The 26,687-nt window shown below is 41.3% G+C and overlaps 1 protein-coding gene across 7 annotated transcripts in view; it reads right to left on the bottom strand.

Moving 5' to 3' along the window:
• Window positions 1-26,687, bottom strand: part of NSD3 (nuclear receptor binding SET domain protein 3) — a 149,174-nt gene that overhangs the window by 84,681 nt on the left and 37,806 nt on the right. For all 7 annotated transcript variants that reach the window (XM_066235549.1, XM_066235550.1, XM_066235544.1 and 4 more), the window contains 5 exons: window positions 18,030-18,101; window positions 17,380-17,542; window positions 7,926-8,080; window positions 5,615-6,130; window positions 3,173-3,299 (listed from right to left, as the gene is read on the bottom strand). In XM_066235549.1, coding sequence (XP_066091646.1) covers window positions 3,173-3,299; window positions 5,615-6,130; window positions 7,926-8,080; window positions 17,380-17,542; window positions 18,030-18,101 — 1,033 coding nt within the window. The remainder of the gene's footprint in view (window positions 1-3,172; window positions 3,300-5,614; window positions 6,131-7,925; window positions 8,081-17,379; window positions 17,543-18,029; window positions 18,102-26,687) is intronic.

The raw sequence follows: 26,687 nt of genomic DNA on the forward strand, positions 1-26,687 counted from the left end.
CAGCTGATAACCAGATTTAAGAAGGTCGAAGCTTTAGAACACTCCTATGTTAAGGTCCCAACATTAATTTACAACCTAATTATAGATATGTGCTTGCCTAAGGAAGAAACTAGGCGTTTTCCAGATATAAAGAATTGTAACATCCCGCTTTACTTTTCACTTAAAAAAAAAAAGTAAAGAGAAAAGGTTCATAGCAGAACTTAAATCTTACAATGAAAATAAAATATTCAGTAGCTGAGAAGGAAAACCCCCCCGGCTCCACTAAAAATAAAAGTATAATATTTAAGATTAGTTTAATATTATATGAAGAATTTATATTTCTCCATAGTTGGGAGAATATAGATGTTTAAATAAAGACCCTCCTAGTCTAAGAATCACATTTAAATTCAGAAAATTACTAACAATTTAGTGTAAAAAAAATAACAAAACTGATAATAGAGAGCTGAGGCCAAAAGATTCTTTTTTTTTTTTCCTCTCCAAAAAATATTGTTTCAATATTCAAGGAAGGAAACAAACCTTTTCAGTTATGGTTAATTAATGCAAAATCTAAGCCCATTTATTCATTCCTTCAACATTATAATTTTTTAATACAGTATTCTGATAGGTATATCAGAGCAAGGATGGATAGGTACTGGAAGGTCACCATGGAGGAAAGCCCTGGGTACCTAGCAACAGCAAAGCGTAGTGAGAAATACTGTAGGGTGGGACCTCACCTACAGGGTGACCTTTCCTCCATTAGTATACTGCTAGTCATGTGGTTCAGACCCTCCACTGACCCTTTCTACCCTGGCAAGGGGGCGGGAGAATAGCCTCATAAAACTTCATACAAGCCCTTGCAAGACCATTCCCTTAAACAGGAAGCCCTCAGGACAATGAGGTGCTGGCCTGCATCAAATGATCTTGGAGGCAGAGCCACAGGTCTTCTGACCACAGAGTCAGAGATTTGGTCAAACCAGAAATGACATTTAGGCCTCAGATGTGCTTCAGCTCCAGGGCCAAAAAAGCAGCATAACCAGACTGAGGGATGCCATGGCTGACATTAGGACCAGATGCAATGACTAATGATGACCTCTTGGCACCAACCAATCAGTGGATACCATGACCCTAAAAGGACAAACACCTGAAAAGCTAGTGCACATTCTATTGAGATTCTTCCCTGGGGCCTCCCTCCCCTAAGATCCTAAAGATAAAAACTCTCAAGAGGGAGGATCCAGCTCATGCTCCTTCTCTTTCCTGAGTAGGTCTAAGCCTTTCCCCAACCCTCTCTCCCCCGACTTCTCTGGAAAACACCATAGCCTTTCCTCCTCTCCTTCCTCCAGGCACATTCTCTCTGCCTTTCTTCCTAAGCTCCAAGGGCCCTTCTTTTGCCACTATAACTCGTTTCAGGAGCTTAGGCAGCCCAGCTGGACCTCTATGACTTTCTAAATAAACTTTCTCTTACAATTTGCGTTCCTTGGCTCTGAATTCTTTGTTTGCCGAACTCAAGTACCGGGGTGGTTGCTGAACCCAGGTCCAGCAACATTCTGGTACTGATTTGCTGCTAACACACCAGCTGCAAATCTGGTTCTGGACTTTGCTACTCCCTCCTTACTTTAATGTGGATTCCTTTCCCAACTCAATTTTGGGTAAAAGCATATTGTATAATATTCCGGATATGCCCCTCTCCTCTGCCACCACTTCTCCCTGTCCTGCAGCCCCCACACCATTTCTATGTTTTATTTTTATTTTGGGGTTTTTTTGGTGACGGAGACAAAGGGACAGAGAGAGGGACAGACAGACAGGAAGGGAGAGAGATGAGAAGCATCAATTCTTTGTTTAGCACCTTAGCTGTTCATTGATTGCTTTCTCGTTTGTCTCTTGACTGGGAAACTCCAGGTGAGCCAGTGACCCCTGCTCAAGCCAGCGACCTTGGAGGTCAAGCCAGTGACCTTGGCCTTCAAGCCAGCAACCTCTGAGCTCAAGCCAGAGACCCTGTGCTCAAGACAGATGAGCATGTGCTCAAGCCTGGGACCTCTGGGCCCCAGTCTGACATTCCCACTGTGCAACCGCCAGGTCAGGCCCAAAAATTTTTTGAAGAACAAAGTATAACAAACTTCTTTCTCCTCAACTAAGATTCCAAATGGCCAACCTAGCTTAATACTGTTTTCTTGATGGCTGTATGAAGCAGTAATACTGTTATTACTGTTAAACCAAACCCATCAGACACTCAGTTAAACTACAAGATCCTTAGTAAGTCAGTCTCTTAACTATTTCACTATTCCAACAAAGGCACAATCTTACTGAACAGAGGCATTTTCCCTATAAGTAAAAATAATATAGCTTGATTTTCAGTGGTATCTGCTCATCAAAGGACAGGTGATAATTGGAGGGCTGGGCCCTATGCCCTCAGCTACTAACATCTACAACAGTGGTAGTCAACCTGGTCCCTACCACCCACTAGTGGGCGTTCCAGCTTTCATGGTGGGCGGTAGCGGAGCAACCAAAGTATAAATAAAAAGATAGATTTAACTATAGTAAATCGTTTTATAAAGATGTATTCCGCCAAACTTAGCGAAAATCTGACATAAAGTACTTGGTAAGTAATTATTATTATATGCTTTAACTTGCTGTAACTCTGCTTTATAAATTTTATAAAGTAAAGTTACTTCCCTACTTTATAAATCACCATTACTATGGAACCGGTGGGCGGTTAGAAAATTTTACTACTAACAGAGATACAAAAGTGGGCAGTAGGTATAAAAAGGTTGACTACTCCTGATCTACAACAATTAAGAATAATAAAAAGAACCAGGGCACTTGCCAATATGTTTCTAATAGGGAATAACGAATGTGTTAAAAGTACTGGAAAAGTAAAGCTGTTATTCTCAGGCAAAGAGAAATAATCAAATGGTGCATTTACTCAGACATATGTAGATTGGGTAACTGTACTCTTTTAAATATGAAACCCTGCTATTATTTAAATTCTTATAGGAAAAATAACTGTTACCAAAAGCTCTGTTACTATAAGCCCCTAAACCATTCTTTCCTATTGAAATAATTGTGTTTATATTTTGATTTTTAAAATATAGATTTTGATAACCAAAAGTTTCTTAGGAACGTAGCTACCATGTTATATATAGCAGAGCAGACCAGGACCTCAAAATGGATCAATATACTCTTCATTCATACTGACCTGCAGAACCAGATGTTGCTTCAGGAGATGATACATTCTGCGTTGCCTTTTCATTTCTCTGATTTGGTGTAGAAATTATTAATCTGTCTTGTCCCCTGACACTAATTTCCGTTTTGTTACCAATTCCCTTCAAAAAGAAGCAAATAAAAAATAGGTATCATTGCCTTATAAAGATAGCTTACGATTATAATTTGCTTGAATTTCATATGGCCTTGATTGCAGCTAATGATCTTAACCATTACCACACAAATTTTTAAGTCACCAGGAGGAATTCCAAAATGTACAAGAGTATATAAAAAAAATTCTATTTGTCTAAGTCCAGATGATGAATATCACTAAAAAATAAACATGTTATCACATAATTTTCTGTAAAACAAAAAAAGTAGTTTCTGGTTTGAATAGTCTCTCCCTTCACTCATGTCATAGTAAGAGAACTCTAGTCATCTTTCTTTGGTAAAGTACCCTCCCACACAGATAAAAATGTCAACACATCTTGAAAGACAAGAGCATTATAGACAAAGAAATATGCCATTCATGGTGACCAAAATATGTACCCAATAAGCAATTTGGAATACAGTGGTCCCTTGTTTATCTTAGGGGTTAGGTTCCAGAACCCCCCCCCACAGGTGAAAATCTGCAAAGTAGTGACATTATATTTATTTTATTATTTATATATATTTTAAGGCTTTACAAACCTTCCCCACACTCTTATAAACCTTTCCCACACTATTAACCTTTCCCACACTTATGTTGCTTCTTTTACCACAAAAATAATTAAAATAATTAATATATAAAATTAATTAACTACCTATATACCACAAAATTCCACAATATAGTGAAAAATCCACAATACAAAATTAGATATATATAATTTAAAAATCCACGATACAGCGAGACCACGAAAAGTGAACCGTGATACGGGAGGGTGACTGTAGACAACTTTAGGTATTTTGTGTGTGTGTGTGTGAGAGAGAGAGAGAGAGAGAGAGAGAGAGAAGAGGGGAGATAATGAGACAGACACCCACATACGCTCTGACTGGGATCCACCCAGCAACCTCTGTCTGAGGCCAGTGTTCAAATCACCTGAGTTCTCTTCAGCGCCTGAGGCTGATGCTGGGACCAACCACCCCTGGCTGCAAGAGGGGAAGAGAGAGAGAAGTGGGAGAGGGTAGGAGAAAGAAGTAGATGGTTGCTTCTCACATGTTCCCTGACTGGGAATCAAACCTGGGATGTCCATACACTGGGCCAATGCTTTATTCACTGAGCCAACCAGCCAGGGCCAACTTTAGGTATTTTTAAAGCAGTGACATAAAGGAGTGATTTATAAATACATATATGTTTTTTAAGCCTTCATTTATAAAAGGTCAGTTTTATCTTGAATTTCATTTATGCAGCACTTTTTGGAGGGGGCTGCAAAAGTTTGATTTGTGCATTTAAAGCAGATAAAAACTAGCTCCAATCTGCATTAAAAAACACCACAGAGTCCTCACTTGCCATTTAAAGCTATCAGAAGAACAAAGTGTGAACTGCAACAAGTTTTCCAAGTAGCTTAGCCTTAATAAAATCCGTTGAACCTATAAACAGAAAGAGGTTAATCGAGGACCCTTACATTTCTCTTTAGGAAAATAATATCACTAATAAAGCATACCTATATTTAATTATTTTAATGTGCATGTGACAATGTTAGGAAATACAGACTTCTTTAAATGTACATATCCATGAGGTGCCACTAAATTGAACCAACTGGTATTGATTGGGGTGGAAAGTTAGTGAAGAGGTCTACGGAATAAGTATTACAAATCTGATGAAAGAGCTTTAGTCTTAAAAAAAATGTATCAGTGCACTAAATGGAGGCCCAGGACTGGATGATAGAGACATTCGGTTCAAAGAAGCTATTTTCACCCGTACCCAAGCTGTCACCACTGTTAATTGTTAAAGAACTAACACAGTTCTAGCATTTCTCTAAAACACACTAGATATCCCAAGCCAACATGAGCTTAACAAAATCACAGGTGCAAGCAAACAGGTCAGTAGGTACAATGATTACAATGGTTAATTCAGATAACTGACAAAAATGATTTAATAAGAAGCACACTTTTCAACTAAGAAAAACTAAATATATAAACTAGAAAAAGGCAAAATGCCAAGTTTTTTTCCATGACTTTAGGGAGCTAGGCTCAATTTTGGCAGCACAGCTCAAGATTAATCAAGTACAGATGGGGATATTACAAAAGAGGGGCAGAAAACCCCACAAAAACATAGCCTTTTTGCTTATGTCTTTTTTGCCCTATCTTAAACAGAGAAACCGGTTGTACATTTCAAATGCAGTAGATAAAAAGGTATTTAAATTACTAAATTGTGTTGTTTCTTTTAAATGCCATGGTTAACTATTTATTAAATACCATTCCCCCCACAAAAAAGAAACATGAAAAAAGGAGGTACCTTCGTTGAATATACAAATTGATCGATAAATTTCCCATCTCCTGTAGCATTCTGAAGAGCAAACACTTGTTCAATCTTCACAACTGGAGACATGTTACACTTCTGCAAATCCAAGCCCCCTTTGTGCATTGTAATAGAAGCTGGTAAAGATTTCCTTGCTGCGGCCGTTTTCCAGGCTATTTTAACAGGAGGTGGTTCTTCCTCTTCCACACTTGTGTGCCGCCTCTGGCTCTGTCTCCGAATCTCAGTACTTGATGGTGAGGAGGCCACCTCACCTGCATTGGTCTGTACTGGCTGAGTATTCAGCACTGATCTTGGTCTCCGAGTTTTTTTAACTTCAGCTTTGGAGGCAACATTCTTTTTTGCTTGGGATAAAGCCTCCTCAGGCTGTTTATCAATATAGATAAAAGTATACTGTTCTATTCTTTCCTCTCGGGTCATATTCAATGCTTTCTCTGCATGGGCAATGCCAATATCCCATTGAGCACGTTCTCTCTGTGGTCGGGGTTTCCGAATCTTTAAAAAGAGACATAGTCATTATCAGACAGACATTAATTTACCAAGTACATTTAAACCAAGAGATACGGTTTAAATGTACTGTCATCTTTCTAGGTATACATAAATATCTTCCAGTTCTTCAGTCAAATCAATGAAATGTTCTAACTCTATTAACTTCGATAAATTAATATTACTATCAGATATCATGCAACTCTACTCTTTTATATATCCTCTGTTGACCACTCTGCTAAAGAAAGTCCTTCAAAGAGAGATTTGTTCTTCTAACATCATATTCATAAAAAGAAGTAATGATAAAGAGAAAAAAAATTACAGAAATGATTACTTTCAATGGCCAACAAAACACTGACATTAAGAATGATACTTTAGCTTGACCAGTGGTGACAGAGTAGATAAAATGTTGACCCAGGACACTGAGATCCCAAGTTAGAAACCCCAAGGTTGCTAGCTTGAGTGCAAGCTCATCTGACTTGAGTGTGGGATCAACATGATCCCAAGGTTGCTGGCTTAAGCCCAAGGTCACTAGCTTGAGCATGAGGTCCCCTTCCCCCCACCCCGTCAAAGCACATATGAGAAGCAATCAATGAACAACTAGAGTGACACAACTATGAGTCGATGCTTCTCATCTCTCTCCCTTCCTCTCTCTCTCTCTACCTCTCTCTCAAAAAAAGAATAATATCCCCCCTGAAGCTCCAGGGTGCTACAGAGATCACAACAAACTAACTGGTATTTGAAGAGCCAGCACTGAAGTTGTGCTGCTGGTTTGTATCATAATGCAGAGGCAAAATAAACAGAAAGGAGAGAGCCCCAAGGAACAAAAGTAAGTTGACAAGGAAATAGCAATGCAAAAATGTACAAGAAAAAAATAAACTGGAATCACAGTTACCATAGGTATCTATGTCCAGGGGTGATAAGAAAACTTTAAATAGAGCTATGTGAGATGACCAAAGCAATTAGGAGTTATCCAGGGGGTTTGACTGAGGTAGCCATAAATTAATTAATGAAAATATCAGATGGTATATGTCAGTGATGTATAAATTAGTAAAATGTTAACTGTGATAAAATTAATCAAAATCCCATGATCAAATTTAGCTTTTAAAGTGTAAAAACATGACAAATTTCTGAATCATAGGAGAGCCACACTAAGATTAGCTATTAAAATCTCAACCAGACAGAGTATCACAAGTTCATGTCAAAATTCTAAAATATCAACCATCATCGAACATTTTTCTTGGTTGCAACACCTGTGAGACCTGAACTGAACCAGTTACTTAAGCTTTCTGTGCCTCAACTGCTTCATCTGCAGGAACAGAGTAACAGTATCTACCTCGTTTGAGTTCTTATGAGGGTTAAATGACTTAATATACATTAAAACGCTTAAAATAATGCCTCTCACACAGTATATTTTAAATTTTTACTCTATTTTAAAAACTTTACTCTCATAAAAATTTTGCTAAAAAAATAAAGAAAATTATGAAAAGATGTTGAAATAGAAAAAGAATAAAAATCTGGCAAAATCCACATTTCACTAACATCTACTACACTTATATAGATTACCTGTATTTCAATTTAAAATAGAATCCAACATTGTATTGAGCAGTTAAGTTTTTAATATGTAGTACTATTAACATTTTTATATGACATAACTTATTGATACAATAAATTATTAAAATCAGAATAGAAGAAGTTAAAAAAAGACATTGTAACAATTGAATTCAAGTATAAAAAGCTCTACTAAATTATGAATTCCTTTGAAAAACATATTCAATTGATAATGTTAACAGCTGTCAGTTACCTTTTGTTTCTCAGACTGATTGCTCGCTTGTTTGGTTGCCTCAGCCAGTAATTCTTCATACTGTTTATGACCTTTATACTCTCGTACCCGTTTTTCATGGACCCATGCCCTCTCTGGTTGGTTGCTAAAAAATTGAACATGATATTCCCGGGCACCTGAAAGTAAAAATCCTTATTAACCATTTCAGAACATAAGCAAGCACATATATTTTGCAAAAAACTTGCATCTAAGCTGGTTCCCTAGTATAATTCCTACTAAAACTTGTATATCTTGGCCTGACCAGTGGTGGAACAGAGGACAGAGTATTGACCTGGGAGGCTGAAGTCCCAGGTTCAAAACTCAAAGGTTGCTAGCTAGCTTGAGCATGGTATCATCGACATGATCCCATAGTCATTGGCTTGAGCCCAAAGGTCTCTGGCTTGAGCGCAAGGTTGCTGGCTTGTGCAAGGGGTCACTGGCTCAGCCTGTGCCACATCTACAAGTTGATGCTTCTCATTTCTCTTCCTCTCTGTCTCTAAAAAAAAAAGCCCCCAAAACCCTTGTATATTTTGGATTGCCCAAAAATATAATCTAATATCTACCAATTAAATATTGTAAAAATCACCCCAAATAATTAAAATTAATACAGCAAGTTTTAAAAGAAAAAAATCACAAATTCTGCTAATTTTCAGATTTGTTACCTTGATTACACAATTTATTTTTACTTGCCTCAAAACTTTTTACAAACCAATCTGGGTTAAACATACATACATTTTCCTTCAAAAATGTGTAACATACTTTCTTGTACTTTTAAAAGCCATGTAAGTGTTGGTCAAATTGCTTTAATAGCTGTATAAAAGTGTAGTATACAGACCCGGGGTTAAAATAGGAGAGAACAGGCCACCACTAGAACTTTTTCAGGGATCCTCTGAGACCGAACTATCTTCCTAATAATATTAAGATTTTATTTGTTTTTTTTACTATGTTGATATTTGCACTTAATATTGCAAGAGCAATGGCAGTAAGAGTGCTGACATCTTAGCACAAATAGAGGCAACAAGTGACCCCAAACTAGTGTCATACACTTTTTTTTTGTGACAGAGAGACAGAACGAGGGACAGATAGGGACAGACAGGAAGGGAGAGAGATGAGAAGCATTAATTCTTCATTGCAGCACCTTAGTTGTTCATTAATTGCTTTCTCATATGTGCCTTGACCAGGGGGCTACTGCAGAGTAAGTGACCCCTTGCTCAAGCCAGCGACCGTAAGCTCAAGCCAGCAACCTTGGGCTTCAAGCCAGTGACCTTTGGGGCTCAAATCAGTGACCATGGGGTCATGTCTATAATCCCATGCTCAAGCCAGCAACCCCACGCTCAAGCCAGATGAGCTGGCGCTCAAGCTGGCGATCTTGGGGTTTCAAACCTGGGTCCTCTGCATCCTAGTCCAACGCTCTACCCACTATACCACTGCCCTATTAGGCGAGTGTCATATTCTTCACAACCACACACTGGCAGTTTAAAAAAAAAAAAGCCAGTTTTACCTCATGTCCTTTATGAAGCAATAAAAAAGACTGATTTTACTAAATCTCAGCCCTTGAATGTCTACCTTTTTAATATTATGGGTGATAAGTAGGAAGTATGCATGAGGCATTTCTGCATATACAAGTATGAAAATTATCTTGAGGAAAAGTACTTGTGTAATTGAGTTGCTGCAAGGTGAGCCAGCCACTTTGTCTTACTTGAAAGAATGACTGACAAAAAAAACTACGGCTAATTGAACTCAAGCATCTGGCAGGTATTTCCTCAAAAATGAACAAAGCAACTTGTTACTGGAATTCCAGCAAACAATTCACATTTGTTACCAATAATAAAATTTGATGTTTCAGGTAAAATGTGTAATTTTTTTTTTCCTGAAGTTGGAAACAGGGAGGCAGTCAGACAGACTCCTGCATGCCCCCAACCGGGATCCACCCGGCATGCCCACCAGGGAGCGATGCTCTGCCCATCTGGGGCATTGCTCTGTTGCAACCAGAACCATTCCAGTGCCTGAGGCAGAGGCCATGGAGCCATCCTCAGCACCCGGACCAACTTTGCTCCAATGGAGCCTTGGCTGCGGAAGGGGAAGAGAGAGACAGAGAGGAAGGAGAGGGGGAGGGGTGGAGAAGCAGATGGGCGCTTCTCCTGTGTGCCCTGGCCAGGAATCAAACCCGGGACTCCTGCACGCCAGGCCGACGCTCTACCACTGAGCCAACCGGCCAGGGCCGCGGTAAAATGTATAATTTTTAAAAACTAGTATCTGCCCTAATTAATTAGTCTTCAATGAAAATTCCCAATAGTCAAATAATTTTCTGATGAAATCATTGGTGATATTAACTAATGTGATATTTAGAAAATACCTATGAACAAATGTGTCAACATTTGGAAGGTGTAAATGAATTGGTAACCTATACACACACACACTTTTTTTTTAGTGAGAGACACAAACAGCCATAAAGGGAGAAATGATGAGAAGTATCAACTTGGAGCCGGTCACTTTAGTTGTTCAATGATTGCTTCTCGTACGTGCCATGACCAGAGGTGGGGGGACTCAAGCGGAGCCAGTGATTCCTTGCTCAAGGCAGTGACCTTGAGCTTCAGGCCAGTGACCTTTGGGCTCAAGCCAGCAACCATGCGATCATGCTGATGTTCCCACACTCAATTCAGTGACCCTGCACTCAAGCTGGTGAGCCTGCGCTCAAGCCGGATGAGCTCGTGGTCAAGCTGGTGACCTCCAGTTTTGAACCTGGGACCTCAGATTCCCAGGTCGACGCTCTATCCACTTGAACCACCACGGGTCAGGTGGTAACCAATATTTTTTAAATGGCCAAAGTACATATGATGTTACAAAACCATAAAAGGTAAAAGAACAATTCAAAGTGCAAGACAGAATCAATAGATTTTAATGTAACAAAATACAAAAACTTCACCAATATGATTTCAGATTCCACACTGCAACTAACCCACCACCTTTTGAGGGTTGGTATAAAAACAGACACATATCACAATTATCTGAAAAAGGCTGTTAAAGTACTCTTCCCATTTACATCTACCTATCTGTGTGAAGCCAGACTATTTATTTATTGAAAGAGAAAGGCAGAGAGACAGACAGGAAGGTGGGGGGGGGGGGGGGGAGAAAGTGAGAAGCATCAACTCCTAGTTGCTTTCACTTCAGTTGTGCAATGATTGCTTCTTATACTGCCTTGACCAGGAATTGGACCTCAGGCAAGCCAAGCCAGCAACTCCTTGCTCAAACCAGCGACCTTTGGGCTCAAGACGGCAATCTTTGGGATCGTGTTGACTATCCCATGTTCAAGCCAGCAATCCTGTGCTCAAGCCGATGGCCCATGCTCTAGCCCACAACTTTGCGGTTTTTCAAAGCAATGATCTCAGTGTTGAGTTGATGTTCTACCCATTGCACCATCACCAGTCAGATAAGATCAACTTCACATACTTAAACCAAAACAATAAGTCATAACAGATTGAATATAGAAGCAGATACAAAAATCTAGAGTTGGCCTGACCAGGCGGTGGCGCAGTGGATAGAGTGTCAGACTGGCATGCAGAGGACCCAGGTTCAAAACTCCAAGGTCGCCGGCTTGAGTGTGGACTCATCCAGGTTGAGCGCATGATCACTGGCTTGAGCATGGGATCATAGACATGACCCCAAGGTTGCTGACTTGAGCAAGGGGCCACTCACTCTGCTGTAGCCTCCCCCTCCCCCCATCAAGGCACATGTGAGAAAGCACTCAGTGAACAAACTAAGGAGCCACAACAAAAAATTGACGCTTCTCATCTCTCTCTCTTCCTGTCTGTCTCTATCCTTCTGTCTGTGTCTCTGTCACACAAAAACAAAACAAAAAAACCCTAGTGTCTTCATTCATTTTTTATATTTAAAAAAAATTTTGTTTAGCCTGACCAGGTGGTGGTGCAGTGGGTAGAGCATCCACCTGGGATACTGAGAACCCAGGTTCAAAACTCGAGGTCACTGGCTTGAGCAGGTTCATCCAACTTGAGTGCAGGCTCACCAGCTTAAGCCTGGGGTCACCAGCTCTATTGCAGAATCAGAGACATGACCTCATGGTCACTGGCTTAAGCCCAAAGTTTCTGGCTTGAAGCTCGTCGCTGGCTTAAGCAAGGAGAAACTGGCTTAAGCAAGGGTTCACTGACTTGTCTGGAGCACCCTGGTCAAGGCATGTATGAGAAAGCAATCAATTAACAACTAAAGGGGGCCTGACCTGTAGTGACACAGTGGATGGAGCATCGACCTGGAACACTGAGGTCACTGGTTCAAGGCCACGGGCTTGCCTGGTCAAGGCACATATGGGAGTTGATGCTTCCTGCTCCTCCCCCTGTTCTATCTCTCCCCTCTCCTCTCTCTAATAAAATTAATAAATAAATAAAAATAAAAAATATTCTTAAAACAAAAAACTAGGCCCTGGCCAGTTGGCTCAGTGGTAGAGCATTGGCCTGGCGTGCAGGAGTCCCAGGTTCGATTTCCGGCCAGGGCACACAGGAGAAGCGCCCATCTGCTTCTCCACCCCTCCCCCTCTCCTTCCTCTCTGTCTCTCTCTTCTCCTCCCGCAGCCAAGACTCCATTGGAGCAAAGTTGGCCCGGGCGCTAGAATGGTTCTGGTTGTAACAGAGCAACACCCCAGATGGGCAAAGCATCGCCCCCTGGTGGACATGCCGGGTGGATCCTGGTTGGGCGCATGCGGGAGTCTGACTGCCTCCCCATTTCCAACTTCAGAAAAATACAAAAAAAAAACCCCAAAAAACTAAAGTGGTACAACTATGAGTTGATGCTTCCCATCTGTCTCTCTCTCACTAAAACAAAGTTTATTTAGAAAATTAAATTTAATGGAGTGACATTGACCAATAAGAGTACATAGGTTTCAAGTAAACATTTCTATAGCATTTGAACTGTTAATTGTGTTGCATGCCTATCACCCAAAGTCAAATCATTTTCTGTCACCGTATATTTGTCCCTTGTTATTCCCCTCCCCCCACTCACTTTCTCCTAGTGTCTTAATTTAGTCAGATATTAAAGAGAATTATAAAAATATAAAACAAAACCATTCTTCTTAATTTTTTTGAGAAAAGTTATTTTTCATCAAAACATAATTAAGAAGCCTGACTGGTGGTAGAGCTGTGGATGAAGCATGGACCAGGGACGCTGAGGTTCCTGGTTTGAAACTACAAGGTCACTGGCTTGCATGTGGGCTCATAGGCTTGAATGCAGGCTTGCTAGCTTGAGCGTGGGGTCGCTGTCTTGTGCATGGGATTGTCAACAGATACCAAAGTTGCTGGCTTGAGCAAGGGGTTACTGGCTTGACTTGATCCTCCTGGTCAAGGCACATACGAGAAGCAATCAATGAACTAAAGTAAAGCAACAAGTGATGCTTTTCACTCTCTTCCCTCTTTTTCTCTCCCTTCCTGTCCATCTTTCTCTCTTGCAATCTCTCAAAATCAATAAAAAAAATTTTTAATAAAAATAAATTAAGAAATATTAAATTTTTTTCTCAGTTTTAATTTCTAAATGAAAATAAATAGTAACAGATATAACCCAATGTAAACAAAAGCTTCTTAGAGTCCTTAAATCTGAAGATTAAAGGGGCTCTGGGACCATAACATCTGGGAACAGCTGCTTTAGAGTAGAACTCCTCTGAAAGTGTGGTTCCCAGAATAAGCCAGTCTGTGACAAAGGCAAGAAGTTAAGAGTGAGCATCTAGAACCTATGATGATTTGGCATTGCTATGACATCTAGACACACAATCAAGGATCTTATACTCTGTTTTTTGGAGGGGGAAGCCTTTCATTTCTCTAATAGTTAATTTTATAGTCACTTGACAAAAGTATCAGTGCATGGTAGACTTAAAATAAAAAAAATTAAAAAACTAGTTTTTTACCAAGAACATTTAGAACTTCTCTAGACTGCTCTAGAGAAGTCAAGTCTCAGGTCAATAAAGAAACATAAAATCTAATATTTATGGGGAATCCAAGATAATTCAGGTAGGGAGAAAAAGACAAGCATATCCTGACTAGAAAAATGTGGATATTATGTTTAAATCGAACCATCTTAACTGAAATCAATTATATCTTAGATTTGAAAATTTTTATTAGACATTAAACAGGAGATTACATAAGGAATTTTTAAACCAGATTAAAATTTTTTCTTTTATTTATTGATTTTAAAGAGGAAGGAAGAGAGAGAGAGGGGAGGGGAAAGAGGGAGGAGAAAGAGGGAGAGAAGGAGAGAGAAGGAGAGAGAAGGAGAGGGAGGGAGAGAGGGAAGGAGGGGGAAGGAAAGAGATAGAAATTGATTTGTTGCTTGACTTATTAATATATTCATTGATTGATTCCTTTATGTGCCCTGACTGAGGATCAAACCTGCAAATTTAGCTTATCAGGATAATGGTCTAACGGTTAGACTCTAATCAACTAAGCTACCTGTCCATGGCTGATATTTAAGAAGGTTTAGGCCTCCTGAAAACTCCTTGTCCCTTTTTTCTCTCATTCATAGTCAGAGATATTAAACCTGAGAGATTACTAGTCCAACATAAGAACTAGGACTCCTCCCCAAACACCTCTGTGAATTATGACTAGGTAAATTACTTTTCCTTTAATATATAGTAGTATTTAAGAGTGAAGGTGAGACAATAAGATGAGACTCTATTTACTTATCTGAAACAAGATAACAACAGTACCTACTTCACAGTGTTGCTAAGAGAACTGCATAAGAAAATATATAAGAGAATTGTCTCTCTGTCACAAAAAAAAAAAACAGGTGCAAGGTTGTCAGAGACAATAAGGAGCTCAAACATGTAACAAGAACGAGTTTGCTGGGGTGACCCTAGAATCTATGTAAACACAATTAATTAAAAAAAAAAAAAAAAAAAGAATGAGTTTGCAAAGCAAATATCCAGAAATTCCAAACTCAAACCTTCTTCTGGCTACTAAGCAAGTCCATTCCAAATGTCAGAATCACAGGAATCTAATCTACATGTTTTGGTCAAATCCAGAAAAAGGAGTAGAGAAAAGTTAGAAAATACCTGTTCTAATATTTAACCTTCCTACAGTAGGATTCTATGCTATATAGCTAAATTCAAGCTATACTTGTATGTCATACTAACTTTGTAAGGCTATCTCAGTAAATGTAGATTCGAAAATGGAATAGAGGTGCCTTGGCCGGCTAGCTCAGTTGTTAAAGTGTTGTCCCAATATGCCAAGATTGCAGGTTCAGTCCCAGTCAGGGCACATATAAGAACCAACCAATGACCTGACTAGTGGTGGCCCAGTAGATAAAGCGTCGACCTGGGACACTAAGGTCCCAGTTTCGAAAACCCGAGGACACTGGCTTGAGCGTGGGTCACTGACATGATCCCATAATTGCTGGCTTGAAGCACAAGGTTGTTGGCTTCAGCAAGGGGTTACTGGCTCGACTGGAGTCCCCTAGTCAAGTCACGTTTGAGAAGCAATCAATGAACAACTAAAGTGCCGCAACTACAAGTTGAGGCTTCTTTTTCCTTTCCCTTCCGGTCTGTCTCTTGGCTTGCTTCTTGCTTAAAAAAGAAAAACAAAAAAAACCCCAAAGAATCAATCAATGAATGCATGAATAAATGGAACAACAAATTGATGTTTCTCTATATATATTAAATCCATTTTTTTAATGAGAGAAACAGATAGACAGGAACAAACAGATTGGAAGGGAGAGATGAGAAGCATCAACTCTTGCTCAGTACCTTAGTTGTTCATTGATTGCTTTCTCACATGTGTCTTGACCAGGAGACTCCAGCTGAGCCATGTGAGCCCTTGCTTAAGCCAACGACCTTTGGGCTCAAACCAGCGACCATGTGGTCATAAATCTGCACTCAAGCCGGCAATCCCACACTCAAGCTGGATGAACCCGTGCTCAAGCTGGGTCCTCAGCATCCCAGGCCGATGCTCTATCCACTGTGCCACCACCTGGTCAGGCTCAAATCAATTTTTTTTAAATGTTTTTAGGCCCTGGCCGGTTGGCTCAGCGGTAGAGCATCGGCCTGGCGTGCGGGGGACCCGGGTTCGATTCCCGGCCAGAGCACATAGGAGAGGCGCCCATTTGCTTCTCCACACCCCCCCCTTCCTTTCTGTCTCTCTTTTCCCCTCCCGCAGCCGAGGCTCCATTGGAGCAGGGATGGCCCGGGCGCTGGGGATGGCTCCTTGGCCGCTGCCCCAGGCGCTAGAGTGGCCCTGGTCGCGGCAGAGCGATGCCCTGGAGGGGCACAGCGTCACCCCTGGTGGGCGTTCCGGGTGGATCCCGGTTGGGTGCATGCGGGAGTCTGTCAGACTGTCTCTCCCCGTTTCCAGCTTCGGAAAAATACAAAAAAAAAAAAAAAAAAAAGTTTTTAGCCCTGGCCAGATGGCTCAGTTGGTTAGAGAACCGTCCCTAAGCACAGAGGTTGCTGATTCTCTCCCCGGTCAGGGCACACACAGGAATAGAGCGATGTTCTTGTTAGTGTCTCACTCATTCCCTTCCTTTCACTCTAAAATCAATAAAATAAAAATTAAAAAAAAGATGTTTTTTAAAAATGGAGTAGAGGAAGAAAAAAAAACAAACATTTTGCAAAATTTATCAGGGCATTTGTCTAGCTAAAAAATTACTAACCATAGGAGTCAGTGATGAAATTAAAGTGTTCAAAAAAACTTGGCCTAAAGGCCTATTAAGCTCATATAAGACATTCATCTATTTTTTTGGAATTCATACTTGAGGTCAGATTAAGGTCTTTTTAAAAAAGAAGTATGAGCCCTGGCCGGTTGGCTCAGCGGTAGAGCGTCGGCCTAGCGTGCGGAGGACCCGGGTTCGATTCCAGGCCAGGGCACACAGGAGAAGCGCCCATTTGCTTCTCCACCCCTCCGCTGCGCCTTCCTCTCTGTCTCTCTCTTCCCCTCCCGCAGCCAAGGCTCCACTGGAGCAAAGATGGCCTGGGCGCTGGGGATGGCTCTGTGGCCTCTGCCCCAGGCGCTAGAGTGGCTCTGGTCACAACATGGCGATGCCCAGGATGGGCAGAGCATCGCCCCCCGGTGGGCAGAGCTTCGCCCCATGGTGGGCGTGCCGGGTGGATCCCAGTCGGGCGCATGCGGGAGTCTGTCTGACTGTCTCTCCCTGTTTCCAGCTTCAGAAAAATGCAAAAAAAAAAAAAAAAAAAGAAGAAGTATGAAAGAAATTATAAAACAAATGCAGGGTGTTTAAGGGAAAATAAGGACTATATCAGTTGTAGAGGTTCTCTGCCAATGTAGATGCCCATAATTATTTTTACTGGTTATTAAAAACTGATGTAGCTATGCGTATTTTGATGTCAGATGATATGTCATGTGTGTATTCTTATACTCATATACAACATTTAAGATTCACTTTTTTCTCTCCGACCTTTTACGTAATATCTATTTATACTTTTTCTTACCTCTTGTGTTAATTTTGGTATGAACCTCAAGCTGGGGATCACTTGAAACCATACAAGGCCACCAAGGATAGGTTCCCACCTTAGACCAAACTAGATCGCCAACCTGGAACTTAACACCAGCAGACACTTCTGTTGTTGGAACAGAAGGTAATATTGGCTGCACCTACAGAACAAGATCATAAACCTTTATCAGCAGAAAAATTGTTAAAGAAACTATGTACCAAGAACATTTAACATGCTCTTCATGTAAATTTTATCTTCAATTATGCTTTTCTCTGACACCTGCTATCCATAACTAGTAAAAGGCAAGAAGAGAGGAGGAAAATAATAAGCCCAACTCCAAATATTAAAAATAGGATTGATGGTTTCTGTTGCCAAATACTGACAAGGAATCTTGAGAATTCACATAATCTATTAAAAAGTAGTTATAGTTTTGAAAAGGAAAGGAATTCACTGAAAATATCTTCCTTAAACCAGTTCTATGAGTTATTTTAGTAAAACTTCTGAAATAAAAATGTATGGAACTATAACATGTGTTCAGTGTGTTGTGATCTAATCATTCCACTCTCATCTTTATATATATATTATATAATGTATAGAATACATATTATGACACATTTGACTACATAGTATTCAATACAGCAACTCACCAATGTTTCCTCTTTTAGTACTGGCTCTTCTCTTGGTTTTTCTGAAACAGGGTCAACCCTCTCATTTGGTCTCTAGGTGAAAAGGTACAAGTAAAAAAAATAAAATGGCAAACCAAATAGTGATACACACAGAAAGAATCAAAGAAGACCAAATAGCAAAGATAATAAAGAACACTTATAAATCGGATAATGTAAGGAGTAAGACTACAACTTATGCAGTACTTAACTTATGCTATGTCTCAACAGTTATTTTCTATTTTAGACCATAGCTTTATCTCCCATTTCTTATTTTATTATTTTTAAAACTTAATTTCTCAATTTGTTGAGTTTGGAGTTTTTTAAAACCTAGAAGAGTGGGAAAAAAAAAAACGGGCACTCTAAGATTGCTAGTAAGATGTAACTTGGGAGTTTTTCTGGAGAACAATTTGGCAAAATGAATGAAGTCTTAAATTTTCAGATTCTAACCCAGCAAGTCCATTTCTAAAAACATATATTGACAGTATACAGAGATGTGTTGTAGAATTAGGAACCCGTATAATTATGTTAACCAGTATAACCCCAATAAATTGAATTTTAAAATGCAAGAAATGTTTACTACATATTTCTGCTAAGCTGATATAAAAAATTAAAAAATAAAAACATTAAAAGAATTGAGAGGTATAAATATATATATGTGTTTGTATATATGTACAAAGGTATGACAATAGTGCTATCTATTAAAGCAAGTATTAGAAACAGTCTTGTTGTTCAAAAATGTAAAATTTGTTAAATTAGTTATAGTATAACTAGATAGTTTTCTTAAAAACAACAAATTGCAAAGCAGTTTGTATAGCATGATTCCAATCTTGGAAAAATAATTTTTTTACATGCACTAAAAAAAAAGACTAGATGTATACTATAACTTAATGGAATAACTGATTTTTTTGTATGTTTTTCTGCATTTGTCAAATTGTCTATAATAAACAATACATTACTTTTCTAACCATAAAACCAACAACTATGTTATTTAAAAATTAACTTCTACAACCCTTTGGGGAGGCAATTTGAAAGTACCTGTTATAATTCAAAATATGTACACTCTACAACCTAGTATTTATATTTTAAAAACCTATTCTACAGAAATACACATGGTAACTACTGAAGTATATCATGTCAGTAATCTATATGTCTATCAACATATTCTTTCTTTTTATCTGATATACTGGACACCATATTGATGAGTAGTTACCTTGAGAAAACAAGATTAGGGAAACAATGCAAGAAGAGCTATACTTTGTATAATTTTCATTTTCTTCTTTTGTTTAAATGAGAGGAAGGGAGAGAGTGAGACAGACTCCCTCATGCACCCGGACCCAGATACACCTGACAACACATTTGGGGCCGATGCTCAAATCAACTGAGTTATCCTCAGCACCAGGGCCAATGCTCGAACCAAATGAGCCCTGGTTGCAAGGGGGGAAGAGAGAGAAGGAGGAGAGAGAGGGGAAGAGAAGCAGACGATCACTTCTTATGTGTGTCCTGACTGGGGATCGAACCTGGGATGTCCACATGCCGGGCCAATGCTCTATTCATTGAGCCAACCAGCCAGGACCAAAATCCATTTTTCTCTAGTTGTTCAAAGGATAGCTAAGCTTAAAAGAGATTAAAATCAAGTAAGGACAGAAAATACGTTTTTGGGTACTAACAGTGTTGCTTTGGGGGGGAGAAAACAATCAGTGAGTTAGCTCTTCTTAGTATTCAAGACATCTTAATTTTAAATTTATGACTTTAGGAAAATACTACTTTTTTTTTTTTTTTTTCCCATTTTTCTGAAGCTGGAAACAGGGAGAGACAGTCAGACAGACTCCCGCATGCGCCCGACCGGGATCCACCCGGCACGCCCACCAGGGGCTAGCTCTGCCCACCAGGGGGCGATGCTCTGCCCATCCTGGGCATCGCCATGTTGCGACCAGAGCCACTCTAGCGCCTGGGGCAGAGGCCACAGAGCCATCCCCAGCGCCCGGGCCATCTTTGCTCCAATGGAGCCTTGGCTGCGGGAGGGGACGAGAGAGACAAGAGAGGAAAGCGCGGCGGAGGGGTGGAGAAGCAAATGGGCGCTTCTCCTGTGTGCCCTGGCCTGGAATCGAACCCGGGTCCTCCGCACGCTAGGCCGACGCTCTACCGCTGAGCCAACCGGCCAGGGCTACTTTTTTTTTTTTTAAGTTGTTTGGTTTTTTTTTTTGTATTTTTTCTGAAGCTGGAAACGGGGAGAGACAGTCAGACAGACTCCTGCATGCGCCCGACTGGGATCCACCTGGCACACCCACCAGGGGCGATGCTCTGCCCACCAGGGGGCGATGCTCTGCCCCTCGGGGCGTCGTTCTGCCGCGACCAGAGCCACTCTAGCTCCTGGGGCAGAGGCCAAGGAGCCATCCCCAGTGCCCGGGCCATCTTTGCTCCAATGGAGCCTTGGCTGCGGGAGGGGAAGAGAGAGACAGAGAGGAAGAAGGGGAGGTGGAGAAGCAAATGGGCGCTTCTCCTATGTGCCCTGGCCGGGAATTGAACCCGGGTCCCCCGCACGCCAGGCCAACGCTCTATCGCTGAGCCAACCAGCCAGGGCCGGAAAATACTACTTTTTTACATTTTAGTTTAAGACCTATATTCCAGTAAATAATCACAGGAAGTTTCTTAAACAGAAAAAAAAAAAGTTAAGAGAGCAGCTGAAATAAAATTACATTATCCTAAATATTCCTCTTTAAATATTTGGTCTAATACTTTTATTCAAACTCAAATGATTTATTACTATGAATAATATGCATGAAATCTGGCAGAATTTCAAATCCTTAATAGTTTGCGAAACATTAAGCCAAATCACATTAAAAAAAAAAAACTATGTCAACATTTAAGGTGAAAAGAAAATTTCAAAGGCAAAATAAATTGTTCATTTTCTTAAATTTTCTGGGAAAAAAAAAGTTCTTAAGTTCATAATCTTAAAAACTAAAAAAATCAGCCCTGGCTGGCTGGCCCAGTGGTCGAGTGTCGGTCCAGCATGTGGAAGTCCCTGGTTCAATTCCTGGTCAAGGCACACAGGAGAAGAGACCATCTGCTTCTCCACCCCACCCCTTTTCTTCCTCTTCCCAGCTATGGTTAGATTGGTTAGAGTTGGCCTCGAGTACTGGGGAAGGCTCCTTGGCCTCCACCTCAGGCGCTTAAAAAAATGGCCCCAGCCTGACCTGTGGTGGCGCAGTGGATAAAGCGTCAACCTGGAAATGCTGAGGTCGCCGGTTCGAAACCCTGGGCTTGCCTGGTCAAGGCACATATGGGAGTTGATGCTTCCAGCTCCTCCCCGCCTTCTCTCTCTCTCTCTCTCCTCTCTCTCTCTCTGTCTCTGTCTCTCCCTATCCTCTCTAAAATGAATAATAAAAAAAAAAAGCACCTCTTACCTAAGAGTGTGCCAAAAAAAAAAAAAAAAAAAAAAAAGGCCCCAGATGGACCAAGTATTGCCCCCTAGTGGGCCTACCAGGTGGATCCTGGTCAGGGTGCAAAAGAGAGTCTGTCTCTCTGCCTCCCCTCTTCCCACTAAATTTTAAAAAAACTTAAAAAATCTGTACAAAAAGATAATTTTGTATGCGAACAAGTTCTAAGAATTTTAAGACCTTGTACTCTGTTAATGGGACCAAATCAACTATTTGGCTTTTTATAAGTGAAAATGGCAAACTAAGAGTTAATGAGACTAGCCTTAGTGGATAAGCCCAGAGGTGCTGGTGGAAGACCAATGTTTGATCAGGGCCTTGACTCACATGCCTGAGGCATTACACCTGCCAAGGAGGAAGAAATGCAGAAACACTTCCACATGTTTCTAATTTGGTGGGAGGAAAAACAGCTAAAGCAGCTTTAAAAAATATACAATTTCAGTAGTGCTCTCAGGCCTCCTGCTGCCTAGATGTTTGGACACATTTTCATTAAGAAGATATACTTAGGTTGTTCCAAACAACAGCCACTCTTCAGAAGGCCAAGCAGCTCAGAATTGGGAGAAATTCTTGTAGATAAATACTTAGAAACAAAAAGTAAAATCTTAAGAGATTTTGTTTGTTCAAAAAAGTACCTATGAATATATGTTTATTTGTATATATAAATAAATCAGCTTGAGGACAAATATTTCCAACGTCCCCTCCAGGCACACTGTTCTCATTCTGCTTCCCTGAGGTACTGGGGAAGGGGACTGTCCGGTGCTGGCAGTACTCTTACTTGGGCTTCACTCTAACGCCCGATCCCTTCATGATGATAAATGCCAAGGGCCTGGACCCCTACTGACAACCAGAAGGCACAGAGGTGTCAAAATTTAAAACATTTTCAATAAACTGTTCTAAAGGAGGTGGTTCTAGTTAAGGAAGTGCCCTTAAAAAAGTGAATACCTTACAAAATATTAACTTGTGCACATCACTCACTAGTCATCTATGTAGCTTAGCAAAAGCATGATACTAACAACAAGCAAGAAGAGCCTTGGGGCCCCGGCCAGTGGCTGAGTGGCAGAACATCGACCGGCGTGTAGATGTCCCGAGTCCAGGAAACACAGGAGAAGCCACCATATGCTTCTCCTCTCCTCTCCCTCCCCCTTCTCTCTCTTTTCTCCTCTCTCGGACAGTGGCTCCATTGATTCGAGCCAGGAGTGGGAGCTGAGGATGACTCCAACGAGCCTCCACCTCAGGCACTAAAATAGATTGGTTGCAAGCATTGGGCCCCAGATGGGCAGAATATCAGCCTGAGACGGGGGTCTCTGGGTAAATCCCCCCCAAAAAAGAACCTTGGAAGCTCTAGCTTTAAAGTTCTATTATCAAGCTGACCAGGCAGTGGTGCAGTGGACAGAGCATCGGTCTGGGATGCAGAGGACTCAGGTTCGAAACCCAAGGTCACCAGCTTGAATGCGAGCTCATCCGGCTGAGCACAGGCTCACCATGGGATCCCTGGCTTGAGCAAGGGGTCAGTGACTCGGCTGGAACTCCCTGGTCAAGGCACATACGGTAGAGCAAACAATGAACAACCAAGGTGCAGCAATGAGGAACTGATGCTTCTCATCTCCCCTCTTGTCTGTCTGTTCCCCTCTCTTGTTTAAAAAAAAGATTATATTGTCAGAATAAAGTAGGACTTTTATGGTACTCACTTCTTAAGCTTTTTTAAAAAAATTTTTACTGATTGATCTTAGAGAGAGAAATCCAGAAAGCTCAGTTGGCTAAGCATTGTCCGGAAGCTCAGAGGTCACCAGTTGGATCCCCAAACAGGGCACACAGAGGAACAGCTTGATATTCCTGCCTCTCTTTCTCTTTCTACTTTCTCTCTCTAAACTCAGTAAAATAAACATTAAAAAAACTTTTTTTAATTAGAGAGGAAGGGGGAGAGAAAAACAGATTTGTTGTTAAACTTATTTATGCTAACAATGAGTTGTTAAACTCATTGTTTTTTATTTTTTTTCAGCAAGAAGGGGGGCAGGTGAGAAGCATCAACTCATAGTTGCATTACTTTAGTTGTTGACCGATTGTTTCTCATATGTGCCTTGGGGTCAGGGCTCCAGCTCAGCCAGTGAGTTTTTTGGGTTTTTTTTGTGTTTTTTTTTTGTATTTTTCCGAAGCTAGAAATGGGGAGACAGACAGACTTCCGCATGCGCCCGACCGGGATCCACCCAGCACGCCCACCAGGGGGCGATGCTCTGTTGCGACCAGAGCCACTCTAGCGCCTGGGGCAGAGGCCAAGGAGCCATCCCCAGCGCCCGGGCCATCTTTGCTCCAATGGAGCCTCGGCTGCGGGAGGGGAAGAGAGAGACAGAGAGGAAGGAGAGGGGGAGGGGTGGAGTAGCAGATGGGTGCTTCTCCTGTATGCCTTGGCCAGGGATCAAACCTGGGACTTCTGCACACCAGGCCGACGCTCTACCACTGAGCCAACCGGCCAGGGCCTAGCCAGTAAGTTCTTGCTCAAGCCAGCGACCATAGGATGGTGTCAATAATCCCGCGCTCAAGCTAGTGAGCCTGCACTCAAGCCCACAACCTCAGGGCCTGGGACCTCAGTGTCCAGTTCAACGATCTATCCACTGCACCATCACTGGTCAAGCCATTGGTTGATTTTTGTATGTGCCCTGACTGGGATCAAACATACAACCTTGGCGTAGCAGGACAATACTCTATTTGACTGAGCAATCAGGCCAGGGACTATTTTTTAAGCTTCTAATTGCCCCCCAACATGTGATAAAATTTTAATAAAAAGTGAACTTACAGGCACTTAGCTCTTTACTTCTTTAAAATAAAATGGAGGAAGGAAGGGAAAAAGAGAGAAAGAAAAAAAGAGAAGAATGAAGGTAGGAAGCAAAGGCTGGGGCAGGGAGAGGAAGGAGAAGGAGAAAAATAGGATAAAAATCTAGGTTTCCCAAAAACTCAACTTTCAGGCAATGGTTTTAGTAATAGTGCAGTCAATGACACTTTCTTCATCTATACCTAAACACTGATATTCCTTTACCTCAAGATATTGTAAGATCCTAAATAATAAAACATTTAATCACATCTCACATGATTTACTAAAAAAGAAAATGAACTACAAGTCTTTTTTTTTTTTTTTTAATTTTTTTACAGAGACAGAGAGAGTCAGAGAGATGGATAGACAGGGACAGACAGGAAAGGAGAGATGAGAAGGATCAATCATTAGTTTTTTGTTGCGCGTTGCAACACCTTAACTGTTCATTGATTGCTTTCTCATACTTGCCTTGACCGCGGGTCTTCAGCAGACCAAGTAACCCCCTGCTCGAGCCAGTGACCTTGGGCTCAAGCTGGTGAGCTTTTGCTCAAACCAGATAAGCCCTTGCTCAAGCTGGCGACCTTGGAGTCTCGAACCTGGGTCCTCTGCATCCCAGTCCGACGCTCTATCCACTGCGCCACTGCTCAGTCAGGCTACAAGTCTTAAATTACATCTAACCATTCTAATACCTGGATATAATAGTTGATTGAGGTTTAAGTGATATAAAGCATAGCAGATATCCAACAAAGACAGAACTGCCTTTAAAATCTTATTGCAAAGTTAGTAGAAATACTATTGCACTGAATTTTTCCAAGATTCCAATAAAGTAAAAAGATATGAAAAACAGCCTATCTTACCCTGCCTCTAATTGCTTCAGCCTATTTCTTTTTTTTTTTTTTTTTGTATTTTTCTGAAGCTGGAAACGGGGAGAGACAGTCAGACAGACTCCCGCATGCGCCCGACCGGGATCCACCCGGCACACTAACCAGGGGCGACGCTCTGCCCCTCCGGGGCATCGCTCTGCCCCGACCAGAGCCACTCTAGTGCTTGGGGCAGAGGCCAAGGAGCCATCCCCAGCGCCCGGGCCATCTTTGCTCCAATGGAGCCTTGGCTGCGGGAGGGGAAGAGAGAGACAGAAAGGAAGGAAGGGGTGGGGGTGGAGAAGCAAATGGGCGCTTCTCCTATGTGCCCTGGCCGGGAATCGAACCCGGGTCCCCCGCACGCCAGGCCGACGCTCTACCGCTGAGCCAATCGGCCAGGGCAGCCTATTTCTATTTTGAGAAATAGTATAAAAAATTTTTGTTTACTGATTTTAGAGAGAAAGGGGTGGAGGGAGAGAGAGAGAGAGAGAGGGAGGGAGGGATAGAGAGATACCAAGAGAGAGACAAGAACGTAGATCTGTTGCTGTACGTGCCCTGACCAGGTATCTAATCAATAACCTTGTGCTTTGGCACAAAGCTCCAACCAACAGAGCTATACAGCCAGAGCTAGATATGTAATTTTAACTCTTTTTATCAATAAAGGCAAGAAGGTCCTTAGCCAGTTAGCTCAGTTGGTTGGAACGTTGCCCTGATACACCAGGGTTGTGGGTTCAATCCCCCAGTGCAACACATACAAGAAGCAACCAATGAATACACACTAGGTAGAACAAGTCAATATTTCTCTCCCTCCCCACTTTCCTTCCTCTTTCTAAAATCAATAAATTAAAAAAAATAATAAAATAAAGGTAAAAAGTCTAGACTATTAAATAAAATTGAATAGTCTCTTACTTGCCAGATTCTCTAGAGCAAAAGCACAAAAGACCAACAAGACAATTCTTAGGAACTACGCTAACACCTAATTCAGATTTTGTGCATCTCTGTGATTCTGAAGGGTCACAGTGCATCACATATCTTTTCATTTCAGATCTAGGAAAAAAATGCTACACTGAATGTATTTGAGGTGCAAAGAATTAACTTCTCTCCTTCCATTTATCCATTTATTTAATAAACAGTATAAGATACTAAGTGAGCTAAGTTCTGTGGGGTGCATTTAATAAATGACATTAAGAAATTAAAAGGTAGGCCCTGGCCAGTTGTCTTGGTGGTAGAGCATCAGCCCGGCAAGTGGAAGTCCCGGGTTCGATGCCTGGTCAAGCCACACAGGAGAAGCGACCATCTGCTTCTCTATCCCCTCCCCCTTCCCACAGCCATAGCTCGATATTTCAAGCAAGTTGGCCCTGGTGCTGAGGATGGTTCCATGCCTACACCTCAGGCGCTGAAATAGCTCAGTTGCCGAGCAATGGAGCAGCGCTCCAAGATGGGCAAAGCATCGCCCTGTAGGGAGTTCGCTGGGTGGATCCTGGTCTGGGTGCATGCCAGAGTCTGTTTCTCTGCCTACTCGCCTCTCGCTTAATTAAAA

Source organism: Saccopteryx bilineata, chromosome 6 (assembly GCF_036850765.1).
Source record: "Saccopteryx bilineata isolate mSacBil1 chromosome 6, mSacBil1_pri_phased_curated, whole genome shotgun sequence".
Lineage (NCBI taxonomy): Eukaryota > Metazoa > Chordata > Mammalia > Chiroptera > Emballonuridae > Saccopteryx > Saccopteryx bilineata.